This window comes from Miniopterus natalensis, chromosome 10 (genome assembly GCF_054644295.1).
Source record: "Miniopterus natalensis isolate mMinNat1 chromosome 10, mMinNat1.hap1, whole genome shotgun sequence".
NCBI lineage: Eukaryota > Metazoa > Chordata > Mammalia > Chiroptera > Miniopteridae > Miniopterus > Miniopterus natalensis.
The window spans coordinates 12,774,260-12,787,413 of NC_142090.1; the positions used below are offsets into that span (position 1 = coordinate 12,774,260).

The 13,154-nt window shown below is 39.9% G+C and overlaps 1 protein-coding gene across 1 annotated transcript in view; it reads left to right on the forward strand.

Annotated features, from left to right (window-relative positions):
- SLC35B4 (solute carrier family 35 member B4) overlaps positions 1-13,154 on the forward strand; it is a 35,126-nt gene that overhangs the window by 15,049 nt on the left and 6,923 nt on the right. The window contains exons 3-6 of the mRNA XM_016222241.2: positions 10,334-10,436; positions 11,532-11,581; positions 12,604-12,685; positions 12,864-12,924. Of these exons, the coding sequence (XP_016077727.2) occupies positions 10,334-10,436; positions 11,532-11,581; positions 12,604-12,685; positions 12,864-12,924 (296 nt within the window). The remainder of the gene's footprint in view (positions 1-10,333; positions 10,437-11,531; positions 11,582-12,603; positions 12,686-12,863; positions 12,925-13,154) is intronic.

A 13,154-nucleotide genomic window follows, 5' to 3' on the forward strand; every position in this document is an offset into this window, starting at 1 on the left:
TGGTGGTCTAGTTTCATTCTTTTGCATGTATCTGTCCAATTTTCCCAGCACCACTTATTGAAGAGACTGTCCTTACTCCATTGGATACTCTTGCCTCCTTTGTCAAATATTAACTGACCATAGTGGCATGGGTCTATTTCTGGGGTCTCTGTTCTGTTCCATTGATCTATAAGCCTGTTGTTGTACCAATACCAGGCGATTTTGATTACAGTGGCTTTGTAATATACTTTGAAGTCTGGTAATGTGATCCCTCCCACTCCATTCTTTTTTCTCAAGATGGCTGCAGCTATTCCAGGTCTTTTTTGGTTCCATATAACATTTTTGAAATGTTTGTTCTAGGTCTGTGAAATATGCTGTTGGTATTTTCATAGGAATTGCATTAAATTTATAAATTGCTTTGGGTAGTATAGACATTTGAATGATATTAATTCTCCCAATCCATGAGCATGGTATCTTCTTCCACCTGTTTAAATCTTCCTCTATTTCTTTTTTCAGTGTCACGTAGTTTTCTGAGTACAGGTCTTTTACATCCTTGGTTAAGTTTATTCCTAGGTATCTTATTTTTTTAGTTGCAATGGTAAATGGTATTGCTTTTTTAGTTTCTCTTTCTGAAAGTTCATTGTTGGTGTATAAGAATGCCATTGATTTCTGGATGTTGATTTAGTATCCAGCTACCTTGCCAAATTCGTTTATCAAATCTAGTAGTACTTTGATGGAGTCTTTAGGGTTTTCTATGTACAGTATCATGTCATCTGCAAATAATGACAGTTTTACTTCCTCCTTTCCAATTTGGATACCTTTTATGTTTTCCTCCTGTCTGATGGCTATAGCGAGGACTTCCAGTACTATGTTGAATAAGAGTGTCACAAGTGGACATCCCTGTCTTGTTCTGGTTTTTAATGGAAATGCTTTTAGTTTTTGCCCATTGAGTATGATGTTGGCTATAGGTCTGTCGTATATGGCCTTTATTATGTTGAGGTATGATCCCTCTATTCCCACTTTGCTGAGAGTTTTTATCAGAAATGGGTGCTGGATTTTGTCGAATGCTTTTTCTGCATCTATTGATACGATCATATGATTTTTGTCCTTCATTTTGTTTATGTGATGTATCACATTTATTGATTTGCGGATGTTGTATCAGCCTTGCATCCCCGGAATAAATCCCACTTGGTCATGATATATGATTTTTTTAATGTATTGCTGGATCTGGTTTGCTAGTATGTTAGTGAGGATTTTAGCATCTATGTTCATCAGGGATATTCGCCTGTAATTTTCTTTCTTTGTAGTATCTTTATCTGGTTTTGGGATTAGGGTGATGCTGGCCTCATAAAAAGAATTTGGGAGTGTTCCCTCCTCTTGAATTTTCTGGAATAGTTTGAATAGAATAGGTGTTAATTCTTCTTTGAATGTTTGGTAAAACTCGCCTGTAAATCCATCTGGTCCAGGACTTTTGTTTGCTGGGAGTTTTTTGATTACTGCTTCAATTTCATTAGTTGTTATTGGCCTATTCAGGTTTTCTGCCTCTTCTTGATTCAGCTTTGGAAGGTTGTATGCTTCTAGGAATTTGTCCATTTCCCCTATGTTGTCCAATTTGTTGGCATACAGTTGCTCATAATATTTTCTTACAATCCTTTGTATTTCTGTTGGATCAGTTGTTATATCGCCTCTTTCATTTCTGATTTTATTTATTTGGGTCCTCTCTCTTTGTTTCTTAGTGAGTCTGGCTAAAGGTGCATCAATCTTATTTACCTTTTCAAAGAACCAGTTCTTGGTTTCATTGATTTTTTGTATTGTTTCTTTAGTCTCTATGTCATTAATCTCTGCTCTGATTTTTATTATTTCCTTCCTTCTACTTCCTCGGGGCTTTTCTTGCTGTTCTCATTCTAGTTCTTTTAGTTGTTGTGTTAGATGGTTCATTAGATCTATTTCTTGTTTCTTGAGATAGGCCTGTAATGATATGAATTTTCCTCTCAAGACTGCTTTCGCCGTGTCCCATAGGTTTTGAGTTGTTGTCTGTTCATTTTCGTTACTTTCCATGAAGTGTTTGATTTCTTCCTTGATCTCCTTGGTAACCCATTCATTGTTTAATAACATGCTATTTAGCCTCCATGTGTTTGAATATTTTTGAGTTTTTTTATAGTGGTTGATTTCTAGTTTCTTGGCATTGTGATCCGAGAAGATGCTTGGTATGATTTCAGTCTTCTTTTTGTAGAGACTTGCCTTGTGCCCTAACATGTGGTCTGTTTTTGAGAATGTTCCATGTGCACTTGAGAAGAATGTGTATTCTGCTGCTTTGGGATGAAATGTTCTGTAAATGTCAATTAAATCCATTAGGTCTAGTGAGTCGTTTACGGTCTGTGTTTCCCAGTTGATTTTTTTGTCTTGATGATCTGTTCAGTGCTGACAGTGGGGTGTTAAAGTCCCCCACTATGATTGTGTTACTGTCAATCTCCCCCTTAAAGTTCCCCAAGAAATTTTTAATATATTTAGGTGCTCCTATATTGGGTGCATAAATGTTTATAAGGGTTATTTCCTCCTGTTGGATTGATCCCTTTAGTAATATGTCGTGACCATCTTTGTCTCTTGTTATGGTCTTTATTTTGAAGTCTATTTTGTCAGAAATAAGAATTGCTACTCCAGCTTTCTTTTCCTTTCCATTTGCATGGAATATTTTACTCCATCCCTTCACTTTTAGCCTGTGTGAGTCTTTTGCTCTCAGGTGGGTCTCTTGTAGACAGCATATATTTGGGTCCTGTTTTCTTATCCATTCAGCTACCCTATGTCTTTTGATTGGACCATTTATTCCATTTACATTTAAGGTTACTTTTGATGTAAACTTATTTAATGCCATTTTTCCCCTTTATGCTGATGTGCCTTTCTCTTACTCTTCCTCTTTTTCTTAAAGCAGTCCTTTTAGCATTTCTTGCAATGCTGGTTTGGTGGTACTGAACTCCTTTAGCCCTTTTTTTGTCTGGGAAACTCTTTATTTCACTTTCAATTTTAAATGATAGCCTTGCTGGATAAAGCAATCTTGGTTGCATGTTTTTTTGCTTTTCATTACTTTGAGAACTTCATGCCACTTTCTTCTGGCCTGAAGAGTTTCTGTTGAGAAATCAGCTGTCAGCCTTATGGGGGTTCCCTTGTAGGTCTCTGCTTGACTCTCTCTTGTAGCCCTTAATATTTTCTCTTTGTCCTTGACATTTACCATTTTAATTATGATGTGTCTTGGAGTGGGTCTCTTTGGGTCCCTCTTGTTTGGAACCCTCTGTGCTTCCTGAACTTGTGTGGCTTTCTCCTTCGCCAGCCTAGGGAAGTTTTCTATCATCATTTCTTCCACCAAGTTCTCTATCCCTTGCTCTCTTTCCTCCCCCTCTGGCATTCCTATAATGCGAATGTTGTTTCGCTTCATGTTGTCCCAAAGCTCCGACTGTCCTCATGCTTTTTAAGTGTTTTTTCTTTTTGTTGCTCTGATTTTTTCTACCTTGTCTTCTAAGTCACTTATTCTATCCTCTGCTTCATTGAGCCTGCTTTTAATTCCTTCCAGTGTGTTCTTGATGTCAGATACAGCATTCTTTATGTTATGTATCTTTTTTTCATGTTTTCCCTAAAGTCCTCGATCTTATCCTCTATTGCCTTTTCTCTTTAAGTTCCTTGAACACCATCATCAGTACTCTGAACTCTGTTTCTGATAACTTGCTTAACTCCATCTCGTCAAAGACTTCTTCTGGCAGTGTTTCCTTTAATTTGGGGGTTGTTTCTTTGTCTCCCCATTTTGGTAGGTCTTAGTGTTTGTATCTATATATTAGATATATTTTCTGTCTCCCAGTCTTGTGGGGTGGGATTTTGTCTTGTGGGTCTAGTGGAGCCCAGAGGTGTGCTTTCCTTATACTTCTGAGCTCTTTCCTCTAGGCGTGCCCCTCTTGTGGGTGTCCCTTTTGTGGTTTCTTTATGTTCTTCTGTTGTGGTTGGGTCTAGATTGTCATTGATCAGTCCTTGGGACGACTCTCCTCTCAGGTTGGCTAGCTGTGTCTCAGCTCCAACCTCGTCGTGTAAGCTGTTGTATGGGTGTTCTAGGCAGCTGGGCTCAGCAGTGGCTCTCAACAGAGGAAACAGGAGTCAGTGGCCTTTACATGTAGAGATTGTTTATTTAGGCCTTTTTAAAAGGTCTTGAACTCCAGACACTTCAGATTAAGTCTAGTCCAAGTGTCTGAAGGGGGGGAAAAAGGCAAGAGAGAAGGCAAATAAGAGAGGGGAAGAATCGCAGCTGCCGGGTGGTGCTACTGTTCTGAGAGCATTTGAGCTATTTTCAGCAGCCGGAGTTGACTCAGGCCTTGTTTTTAAATCCATTCAGCCACCCTGTATTTTTTATTGGAGCATTTAACCTATTTACATTTAATATAATTGTTGATAAGTATGTACTTATTGCCATTTGTTAATTGTTTTTATAGTTCTCTTGTATTCCTTTCTTCTCTTGATCTCTCCCCTGTGGTTTGCTGGCTTTCATAGTTTCTTTTTTTCTTTACTTGTGTATCTTTTGTAGGTTTTTGGTTTGTGGTTATCATGAGATTTATATATATCTATAGCAGCCTGTTTTAAGCTGATAGGCATTTAAAGGTGAATATATTCTATAAGGACTACATTTTACTACCTCCTCCCTGTTATATGTTATTGATGTTATGTTTTGTGTCTCCCTACTACTTATTGTAGTTTGAATTGAGTTTGATATTTCTTTCTATCTTAGTAGCTTTTTAAATGTCTGATTCACTGCATTTATTTAATATTTGGCTTTACCTGAGTTTTTTTTCCTTTATCATATATTTTTATTTCTGGATATGGCCTGTCTTGTTCTGCTTAAAGAAGACCCTTTAACATTTTTTGTAAAGATGATTTAATGGTGATGAACTTATTTAGTTTTTGCTTGTCTGGTATACTCTTTATCTCTTCAATTCTGAATGATAACCTTGCTGGGTAAGTTATTGTGTAGTTTCCTTTCTTTCAAAACTTTAAAGATGCCCTGCTCCCTCTGGCTTATAAAGTTGGGGCTGAGCAATCAGATGACATCCTTATGGAGTTTCCTTTGTATGTAATACATTGGTTTGCCCTTGCTTCCTTCAAGATTATGCCTGTATCTTTAACCTGTGCCATTTTAATTACAATTTGTCTTGGTGTGGGTCTCTTTGGGTTCACTTTGTTTGGAACTCTGTGCTTCCTGGACCTGCGTCCCTTTTCCTTTCCCAGCTCAGGAATGTTTTCAGCTGTTATTTCTTTAAATATAGTTTCTGTTCCTTTCTCTCGTCTCCTTCTGGGATCTCTATAATGCTAATGTTTGGGCGCTTGATACTATCCCAAAGGTCTCTTAAGCTGTCTTTGTTTTTTAAAATTCTTTTTCTGTTTACTGTTATGATTGGTTGATTTCCACTAGTTTGACTTCCAGGACCTGTTTTTCTGTATTAGTTAATCTGCTGTTGATTCCTTCTAATGTACTTTTCATTGCAGTTATTGTATTCTTCAGACTTGCTTGGTTCTTTATTACACTTTCTACCTCTTTGTTGAAGTTTTCTCTAAGTATTCCAATTCCACTCTCAAGTTTGGTGTGCATTCTTCAGACCATTTCTTTGAACTCTTTATCAGGCAAATTACTTATCTCCATTTCCTTAGGGATTTTTTTTCCCCTGAAGATTTTTCTTATTCTTTCATTTGAGAGATATTTTATCTTTTCATTTTGTTTAACTGTCTATGTTTGTTATATGAATTATACAAAATAGCTATCTCTCCCAGTCTTTAAAAAGTGGCCTTATGTACAAGGGTCCTCTGTGGACGCTGTGTTTGCCAGGTGGTTTTGGTCAGCTGGGAGTTGCCGAACATGTGTGTAAGGTGTCCTGGCCACTGGCCCACTGAGTTGAAATGACTCCAGGTGGGGAGGCCAGGTGCATGTAGTAATGACCTGTTGATCCTTTTTGCTCCCTTTGTTTGGGGCTGAAATGGGCTGGGGTGATGTGTTCAAGTGCACTCTGCAGCTACCTTGCTGGTAGGCCAGAGCACACCTGGACAGAGCTCCTGCCCACCCTGTGGAGGCAGAGGGGGGTGTAAACAATAGTGCTCACTGGAACCTCCAACCCCGGATAATTCCTGCAGTTTCCAGAGAGCTCCAGTGGGTCACCAGACGTCTCTATACAGTCTCTCTTGTTTGTTGTACAGAAAGTGGTCATATGTAGAAGTGACCTCTGTGTAGGCTTTAGCGCCAGCTAGCTTTGGGAAGCCAGTTGGAGCCCAGCAGGGAGGCCAGGTGTAAGTGGTACCACCCTGTTGTTTCTGCTTGCTCCCTTTGCTGGGAGGCAAAAGGACTGGGCAGCAGACCTGGGAAAGCTGCTGTGATTTTGCAGCCAAGCCAAAGCACCTGAACAGAGATCCCACCTGCCCTAAGGCATTCACTATTCACTGGCTTCTCTGCCCGCAGAGTTCCTGCAGCTCCTGTGACTTTGCCAGCCTTCTCTATTTGGTCTCTTTGTTTGTTGTTCAGAAGTTGTTCATTAAGCCCTTCGCTGTCTTGCAGGAGTTGTTCTGTATACAGTGTATGTGTATATTTGAGTGTGCTCATGGGAGGGGTCAAGTTCAGACTCCTATGCTGCCACCACCTTGGACTTTTTTTTCCTAGTTTTTAAATGTGTAATGAATGCTAAGTTGTTTATTTGAGATTTTTTGTTTGTGTCTTGAGGTATGCATGCCTGTAATGCTATAAACTTCCCCCTTTGTACTGCTTTTGCTGCATCCCCCAAATTATGGTATGTTGTATTTTTACTTTCATTTGTCTTTATGTATCTTTTGATCTCCTGTTTCTTCTTTGACCCAATAGTTGTTTAGTGTCGTGTTGTTTGATCTCCACACGTTTGTGTTTTTCCCCAGCTTTCTTCTTGTAGTTAGTTTTGTTTTATACCATTATGGTCAGAAAATGTTTGGTATGATTTCAGTCTTCTTAAATTTATTGACACTAGTTTTGTAACCCAACATATGGTGTCTCCTTGGGAATGTTCTGTGTGCACTTGCAAAGAATGTGCACTCTGTCACTTAGGGATGGCAAGTTCTATAAATACTAAGTTCATTTGATCTAATGCGTCACTTAAGGCCAATATTTCCTTATTGACTTTCTGTCTAGATGATCGATTCATTGCTGTCAATGAGGGATTCATGTCCCCTACTGTAATTGTATTTTTGTCAGTTTCTCCCTTTGGGTCTGTTAGTAATTGCTTTATGTATCTTAGTACTCTCAGGTTGGGTGCATATATATTAATAAGTGTTATGTCTTCTTGATGAATTCTCTCCTTTATCATTATAAAATGTCTATCTCTGTCTCTTGTTACCCTTTTTTATCTTGAAATCCATTTTGTCTGGCATAATGACTGCTACACCCACTTCTCTCTGGATGCCATTTGTTTGAAGTACCGCCTTCACCCCTTCCTTTGTGCCTGTGTTTGTCTTTGTAATTGAGCTGAGTCTCCTGCAGGTGACATATAGTTGGGTCTTGCTTTTTAATCCATACATCTACTCTGTGACTTTTGATTTGTGAATTAAGTCCATTTATAATTGGGGTGATTAATGATATATGAAGATGTACTACAGCTATTTTATCTTTTGTTTTCTTCTTGCTCTGTATCGCCATTGTTTGTTTTCCGTTGTAAGTCTGCTTGGCAGGTTTCTATGATTTTCTTCTCCATTTCCTCTTTTTTTAAATGTTTTGTCTCACCCAGCCTGGTGTGGCTCTGTAGTTGAGCATCGACCTAGGATCTAGGAGGTCGCAGGTCGATTCCCGGTGAGGGCACACGCCCGGGTTGCGGGCTCGATCCCCATTTGGGGGCGTGCAGGAGGCAGCCGATCAATGACTCTCTCATTGTTGATGTTTCTCTCTCTCTCTCTCTCTCTACCTTCCTCTCTCTAAAATCAATAAAGGTGTATATAAGAAAAAATGTTTTGTTTCAGCCTTGGACTTTGTTTTGTGGTTACCATTAGGATTGTGGAAGATGTCCCCTACCTACACACAATAGTCCTTGTTCTTCTAGTTGCCTCTTCAGTCACCTGGACCTGCCCAGTCCTCTCCTCCTCCTCGTCTTTTATGATTTTGTCACAAGTTATCCCTCTTTATGTTGTGCCTTTGTTACCAAATTGCAGTAGTTATACTTACTTTAATGCCCTTTTTCCCCTTTAACCTTTATGTTATAATTATTTACTAACCTATTCTGAAATAGATTTTCAGTTTCCTGCTTCTATCTGTCAGTCATCTTATTCAGAGTTTGTATACTTTTGTTTCTAGCAGAAGAGCTCCTTTTGACATTTCTTGTATGCAGGTCCTGTGGTGGTAAATTCTCTCAGCTTTTGTTTGTCTGGGAAAGCCTTTATTTCTTTTTAATGGCTAAAGGATCCCTTTGCTGAATATCTTATCCTTTGCTGATGGTTCATCTCTTTCAATATTTTGAATGTTTTCTTTTTGCTCTCTCCTGTCTTGTAATGTTTTTACTGAAAACATTACAGAAAAATCTGGTGACTATAACCTAATGGGGTTTCCTTTGTAGGTTAGTCTTTATGTTCCCTGGCAGCCTTAAGAATTTTTGGTCAATTTTTGACAGTTTGAATAAAATGAGTCTTGGAGAAGGTCTTCTGCATTGATACAATTAATTAGGTGTCCATTAGCTTCTGCTATCCTAAAGTCTAGTTCTTCCCACAGGCTTGGGAAGTTCTCCTCAGTTACTTCTTTAAGTAGGATCTCTGCTCCCTCCTCTGTCTGGTGTACTGTGCCTGTTACCCTTACGTGGCTCTTTCTAATGGGGTCAGAGAGTTTCATTTTTTAAATTTTTAACTCTTTCTTCTTCCTCATGGGTCATTTCTAGGTTCCATCTTCAAGTTTGATAATTCTCTTTTCCACCTGGTCTGCTCTGTTTCCAATGCTCCCTAGTACATTCTTCATCTCATTTAGTGAGTTCTTCAGCTCCGGAATTTCTTTTTTATAGTTTGAATCTCTTTGGCAAAGCGCTCCTTTTGTGCATTAGTTTTATTCCTGAGCTCACTGAACTGCTTTTCTTTCTTCATAACTGCAATCTTGAATTCTCTGTCACTGAAACCACAGTCTTCCGTGCCTTTGAGTTTGTTTGCTGGAGATTTTTATTTATTTTCTTTCTGTGTTCCCAGGTTACCTTGGTTGCTCATGGTATTTGATGGATTGTTTCTGTGTGTGTGCATTTGCGGTAGAGGTCTCTTGTTTAGATACTGTTTTGCTCTCAACAATTCAGCAGGTTAGTAGGCAGGCTATTTTCTTTTCCCATAGATAGTTATAGCACATGGTTGTTATTTTTTTTGTATTACTTGTACTATTTATGCCTCTGGGATCATGGTGGAGTGGCATTGCTTAGGTCAAGGAAAACGCCATGTACCCACTGAGATGTTGGGTGTCTCCCCTGACCAGCTTGCCTCAGTTATGGGGCATGACTACTATGATGGGGGATGTGACTGGTGGTGAACTGGTTTTGCAAGCTCCCTGAGCAACTCCCTTTTTGCACTGTGTGTTTGGCTTTACCAGGCTCTGCCGGGGCATATTGGGCAGAGGAGGCAAGTTCACAATCTTATGGCTCTGCCCCACCCCCTTACAGTAATGGCTTCCCAGCCACCTCTTCCCAGCTCTGCTGCAGTGGGGGGGCAGAAGGGAGAGGCCTTTCCTAGGAAGGAAACTGCTTCTACCCTCCAGGTTACAGAATGAGGGCTACAGCCACACGAACCCCCCCCCCCCCACTATTGTACTATTGTGCTTGCTGGAGCCAGGGGGCACCAAACTGTTTACAGCCACCAGTCTGCCGCCACCGTATCTGTCCTCCCCCCATCACACCTCCCCTATTCATTCCAACATGCCCACCTTCAGATGTCCTGATGTAAGGATCTTTCAGGAGTGTTTGTGTGTTGAGCAGGGGATCCTTTGTTGAACTATAATTGTCTGACTTATAAATTTAAGAGGAGGAACAATGGAGTCTTCTCACTCTGCCATGATGCTGATGTCACCTCTCTCCATTTACTTTTAGAAACCTATTGATGTCTATTAGGTAACATTTTTTGAAGCCTAATATTTAGTTGCTATATATACTTGAAACATACTCTATAAACTTTTTCCATGTTAGTCTGGTTTTATGAAGTATTTTTATAGGCACTTATTATTAGACTTCAAATTATAAGTTATGTCCTAATAAAGAGGAAATGAGCAAAATACTTTTTAACTAAAAACTGTGTATGTCCTTCTATGTTTGGTTTTCCTGAAGTAGTTGATTCTGTGTGATGAGCTGTGGCCTCTGCATTTCAGATACTATGCCGTCATGGTGACCATGTTCTTCACTGTCAGCGTGATCAACAACTATGCCCTGAACCTCAGCATCGCCATGCCCCTGCACATGATCTTCAGATCTGTGAGTCCGCTGGCCACGCGAGGCTGTTCCTCTGAAAGATACTAAGTGGGCAGATTAAACACAGAGCCTCAGTAGAAAGGGCTTGTAATAAGTTGTATGTCATTTGAGAAGGCTGCAAAGAGAGAGTAATGTGAAAGTGGTGTTTACTTTTATTTATCTGAGGTCTTATGGGTGATTCATAAAAGGAAAGTTAAAAATTTCTTGAGAAATAGATTTTACCTTTTAATTTCCTTCATCTGGTTGATGTTATATTTACACTTGTTATGCTCTGTCATTTTAACTTATTTCTCATGCCTTTTTGTTTGTTTCTTCCATAAAAGTACATTTACTTCTAGTAAATGAGACCCTTCTCCTTTCTGATTTTTTTTTTTTAAGCAGAGACTTGAGATAAATAAAGGGAAATTCTTGATGGAGGTATGTTTCTCCCAAAGCAGTAGAGGTTTTTTTCTTTGCCTCAAGTATGGTGAGAGATCTGTGTTTAGTTTCTGTGTAAATAAGAACAGTTTTCCCTAAAGGGCAGGAAAGACCTCAAGGGAAATGTAGTTAGGATTGCAGAAGATTACACAAAGTGGCTGAGGATTGGAATGGTAACATTTTGGTGTGGTCTGAGATTTTTGTGAGATCCAGTGTGCTATTTCTAAAACGACTTTCCAGAGCTGATTGTAATAACTAAGACGACCTTCCAAGCACTGAGCACATGGTAGACCCTCAGTAAGCCCTTGATGATGGACAGACACCCTTCCAGAGAGGAGATCTCTGCACAACTTCTTTCATTAGAACTAGGGGCGAGGAGAAGCTTAGTAAAAGCTCTTATACATTAGATTGAAAGTTTGACAAAAATCAGTCCATAATATAATTTATTCTTGCTTAGCCCTAACTAGTTACTGAGAATTGATCATTTTTATTTTCATTGTCATGCAAGATAGATTTTTATGGTTTATGTTCGCTATCATAAGAACACCTGGACCTTACTAATTTATTCCTCTTAACCGCCGCCTTCCCAGCTGTTTTTCCCTCTTGTCCATGTTCATATTTACCTTGAATTATGTTGTCTTTCCTGAGTGCACTAAAACTTTCTCTCGTCTCCTTCTGCAGGGTTCTCTAATTGCCAACATGATTCTAGGAATTATCATTTTGAAGAAAAGGTAAACAGTGACTTTATATAATTTCTATACAGGAAGCACATCCTGGGCCCCTGCATCAGCCAGTCCTGTGATTCCTTTTCTCCTAGTGAGGGCCTGCTCTTGGCCTCCTGTTAGTTCTCTGTGACAGTGACGCACACTCCTGATGCGGTTGGCCAGGTCAGAGATCCCACCTGTGACTTCCCAACGTCTCTGTGTAGAAGTAGCTCTTGTCACCACTGAATCCCTAGATCCGTACTAACCTATGAAGTCAGTTGGTCTAGAACTTCACTGGCCCCATGTGGTCACCACTAGTCACATGTGACTATTTACATTTAACATTTAAATGACTTAAAATTCAATAATTAGTTCTTTAGTCTCACTGGTCACATTTGATGTGCTCAAGTAGCCACATGTGGCTAGTGGTGACCATATCGGAGAGCCCAGCATGGAACATTTCCAGCCTCATAGTTGTGTGGGACAGTGCTGTCATAGGTGTCCATAGGTGTCACAGTGCTGTAATGGACTAAGGAATATCGTACTTAGTAAAAAGAAAATTCCTAATGGCCAAGAAGATGGAATCAAAGGTATCAGGACTATTCTACATGACTGTCACCAATGGAATGTCATGTCTGCTCTTTTTTTTTTTTAATATTTCTTTATTGATTTCAGAGAGAGGAAAGGAGAGGGGGAGAGAGAGAGAAACATCAATGAAGAGAGAGTCATTAATCGAGCCCGCAACCTGGGCATGTGCCCTGACCAGGAATCGAACCCCGATCACCTGGATCCTAGGTTGACGCTCAACCGCTGAGCCACGCCTGGCCAGGCTGCTCTTTTTTTTTTTTTTTTTTTAGATGAAACAATTTGTTGGTCCACAGACTCTTAGAAACTAATTTAAGCAACACCATGAAAGGGTGTTTGTGGCGACCAGTCGGCACCTTGACTCTTCCACACACAGACTTACATGGACTCAGCTGGGAATCTGCATGGACTCGTGGGGAAATTGGTCTCTGTGCTTTCTTAACGTGTTCTTCCCATTTCTGCAGATACAGTGTATTCAAATACGCTTCCATCGCCCTGGTGTCTGTGGGGATATTTATTTGCACTTCCATGTCAGCAAAGCAGGTGGTAAGAATCGGCTCACAAATCATTTACATTCACTGCTTGCATGGGGGCCCAGGTACCAGATACTTATTCATGATGCAAAGAAGAGGGGAGGGAAAAGGGTGACAAATATTTCCCTGTGTCCAGGCCCATTGCATGCAGTTCTGGTCTCTGTACTTAGTATTTTTTTCTTATTTCCTAGACTTCCCAGTCCAGCTTGAGTGAGGATGATGGATTCCAGGCATTTACTAGGTGGTTACTAGGCAAGTATGCTAATTACAATAAAGATAATTGCCTCTGCAGTTCTGTTTGCTGAGTTTTCTCCTAAGGGACATGTTTCTTGGCAAGAAGCTTCAGCTAAACAAATTATGCCACAGAAGAGAGGCACCTGGGATCATAAATCTCTGGCCTGTGGTGTTCAAAAAATGACAAAAAGAAAACTTCCAGGTCCATGGTGGTGTGTTCTGGGACCTGGATCAGTGCTTCTCTTGGT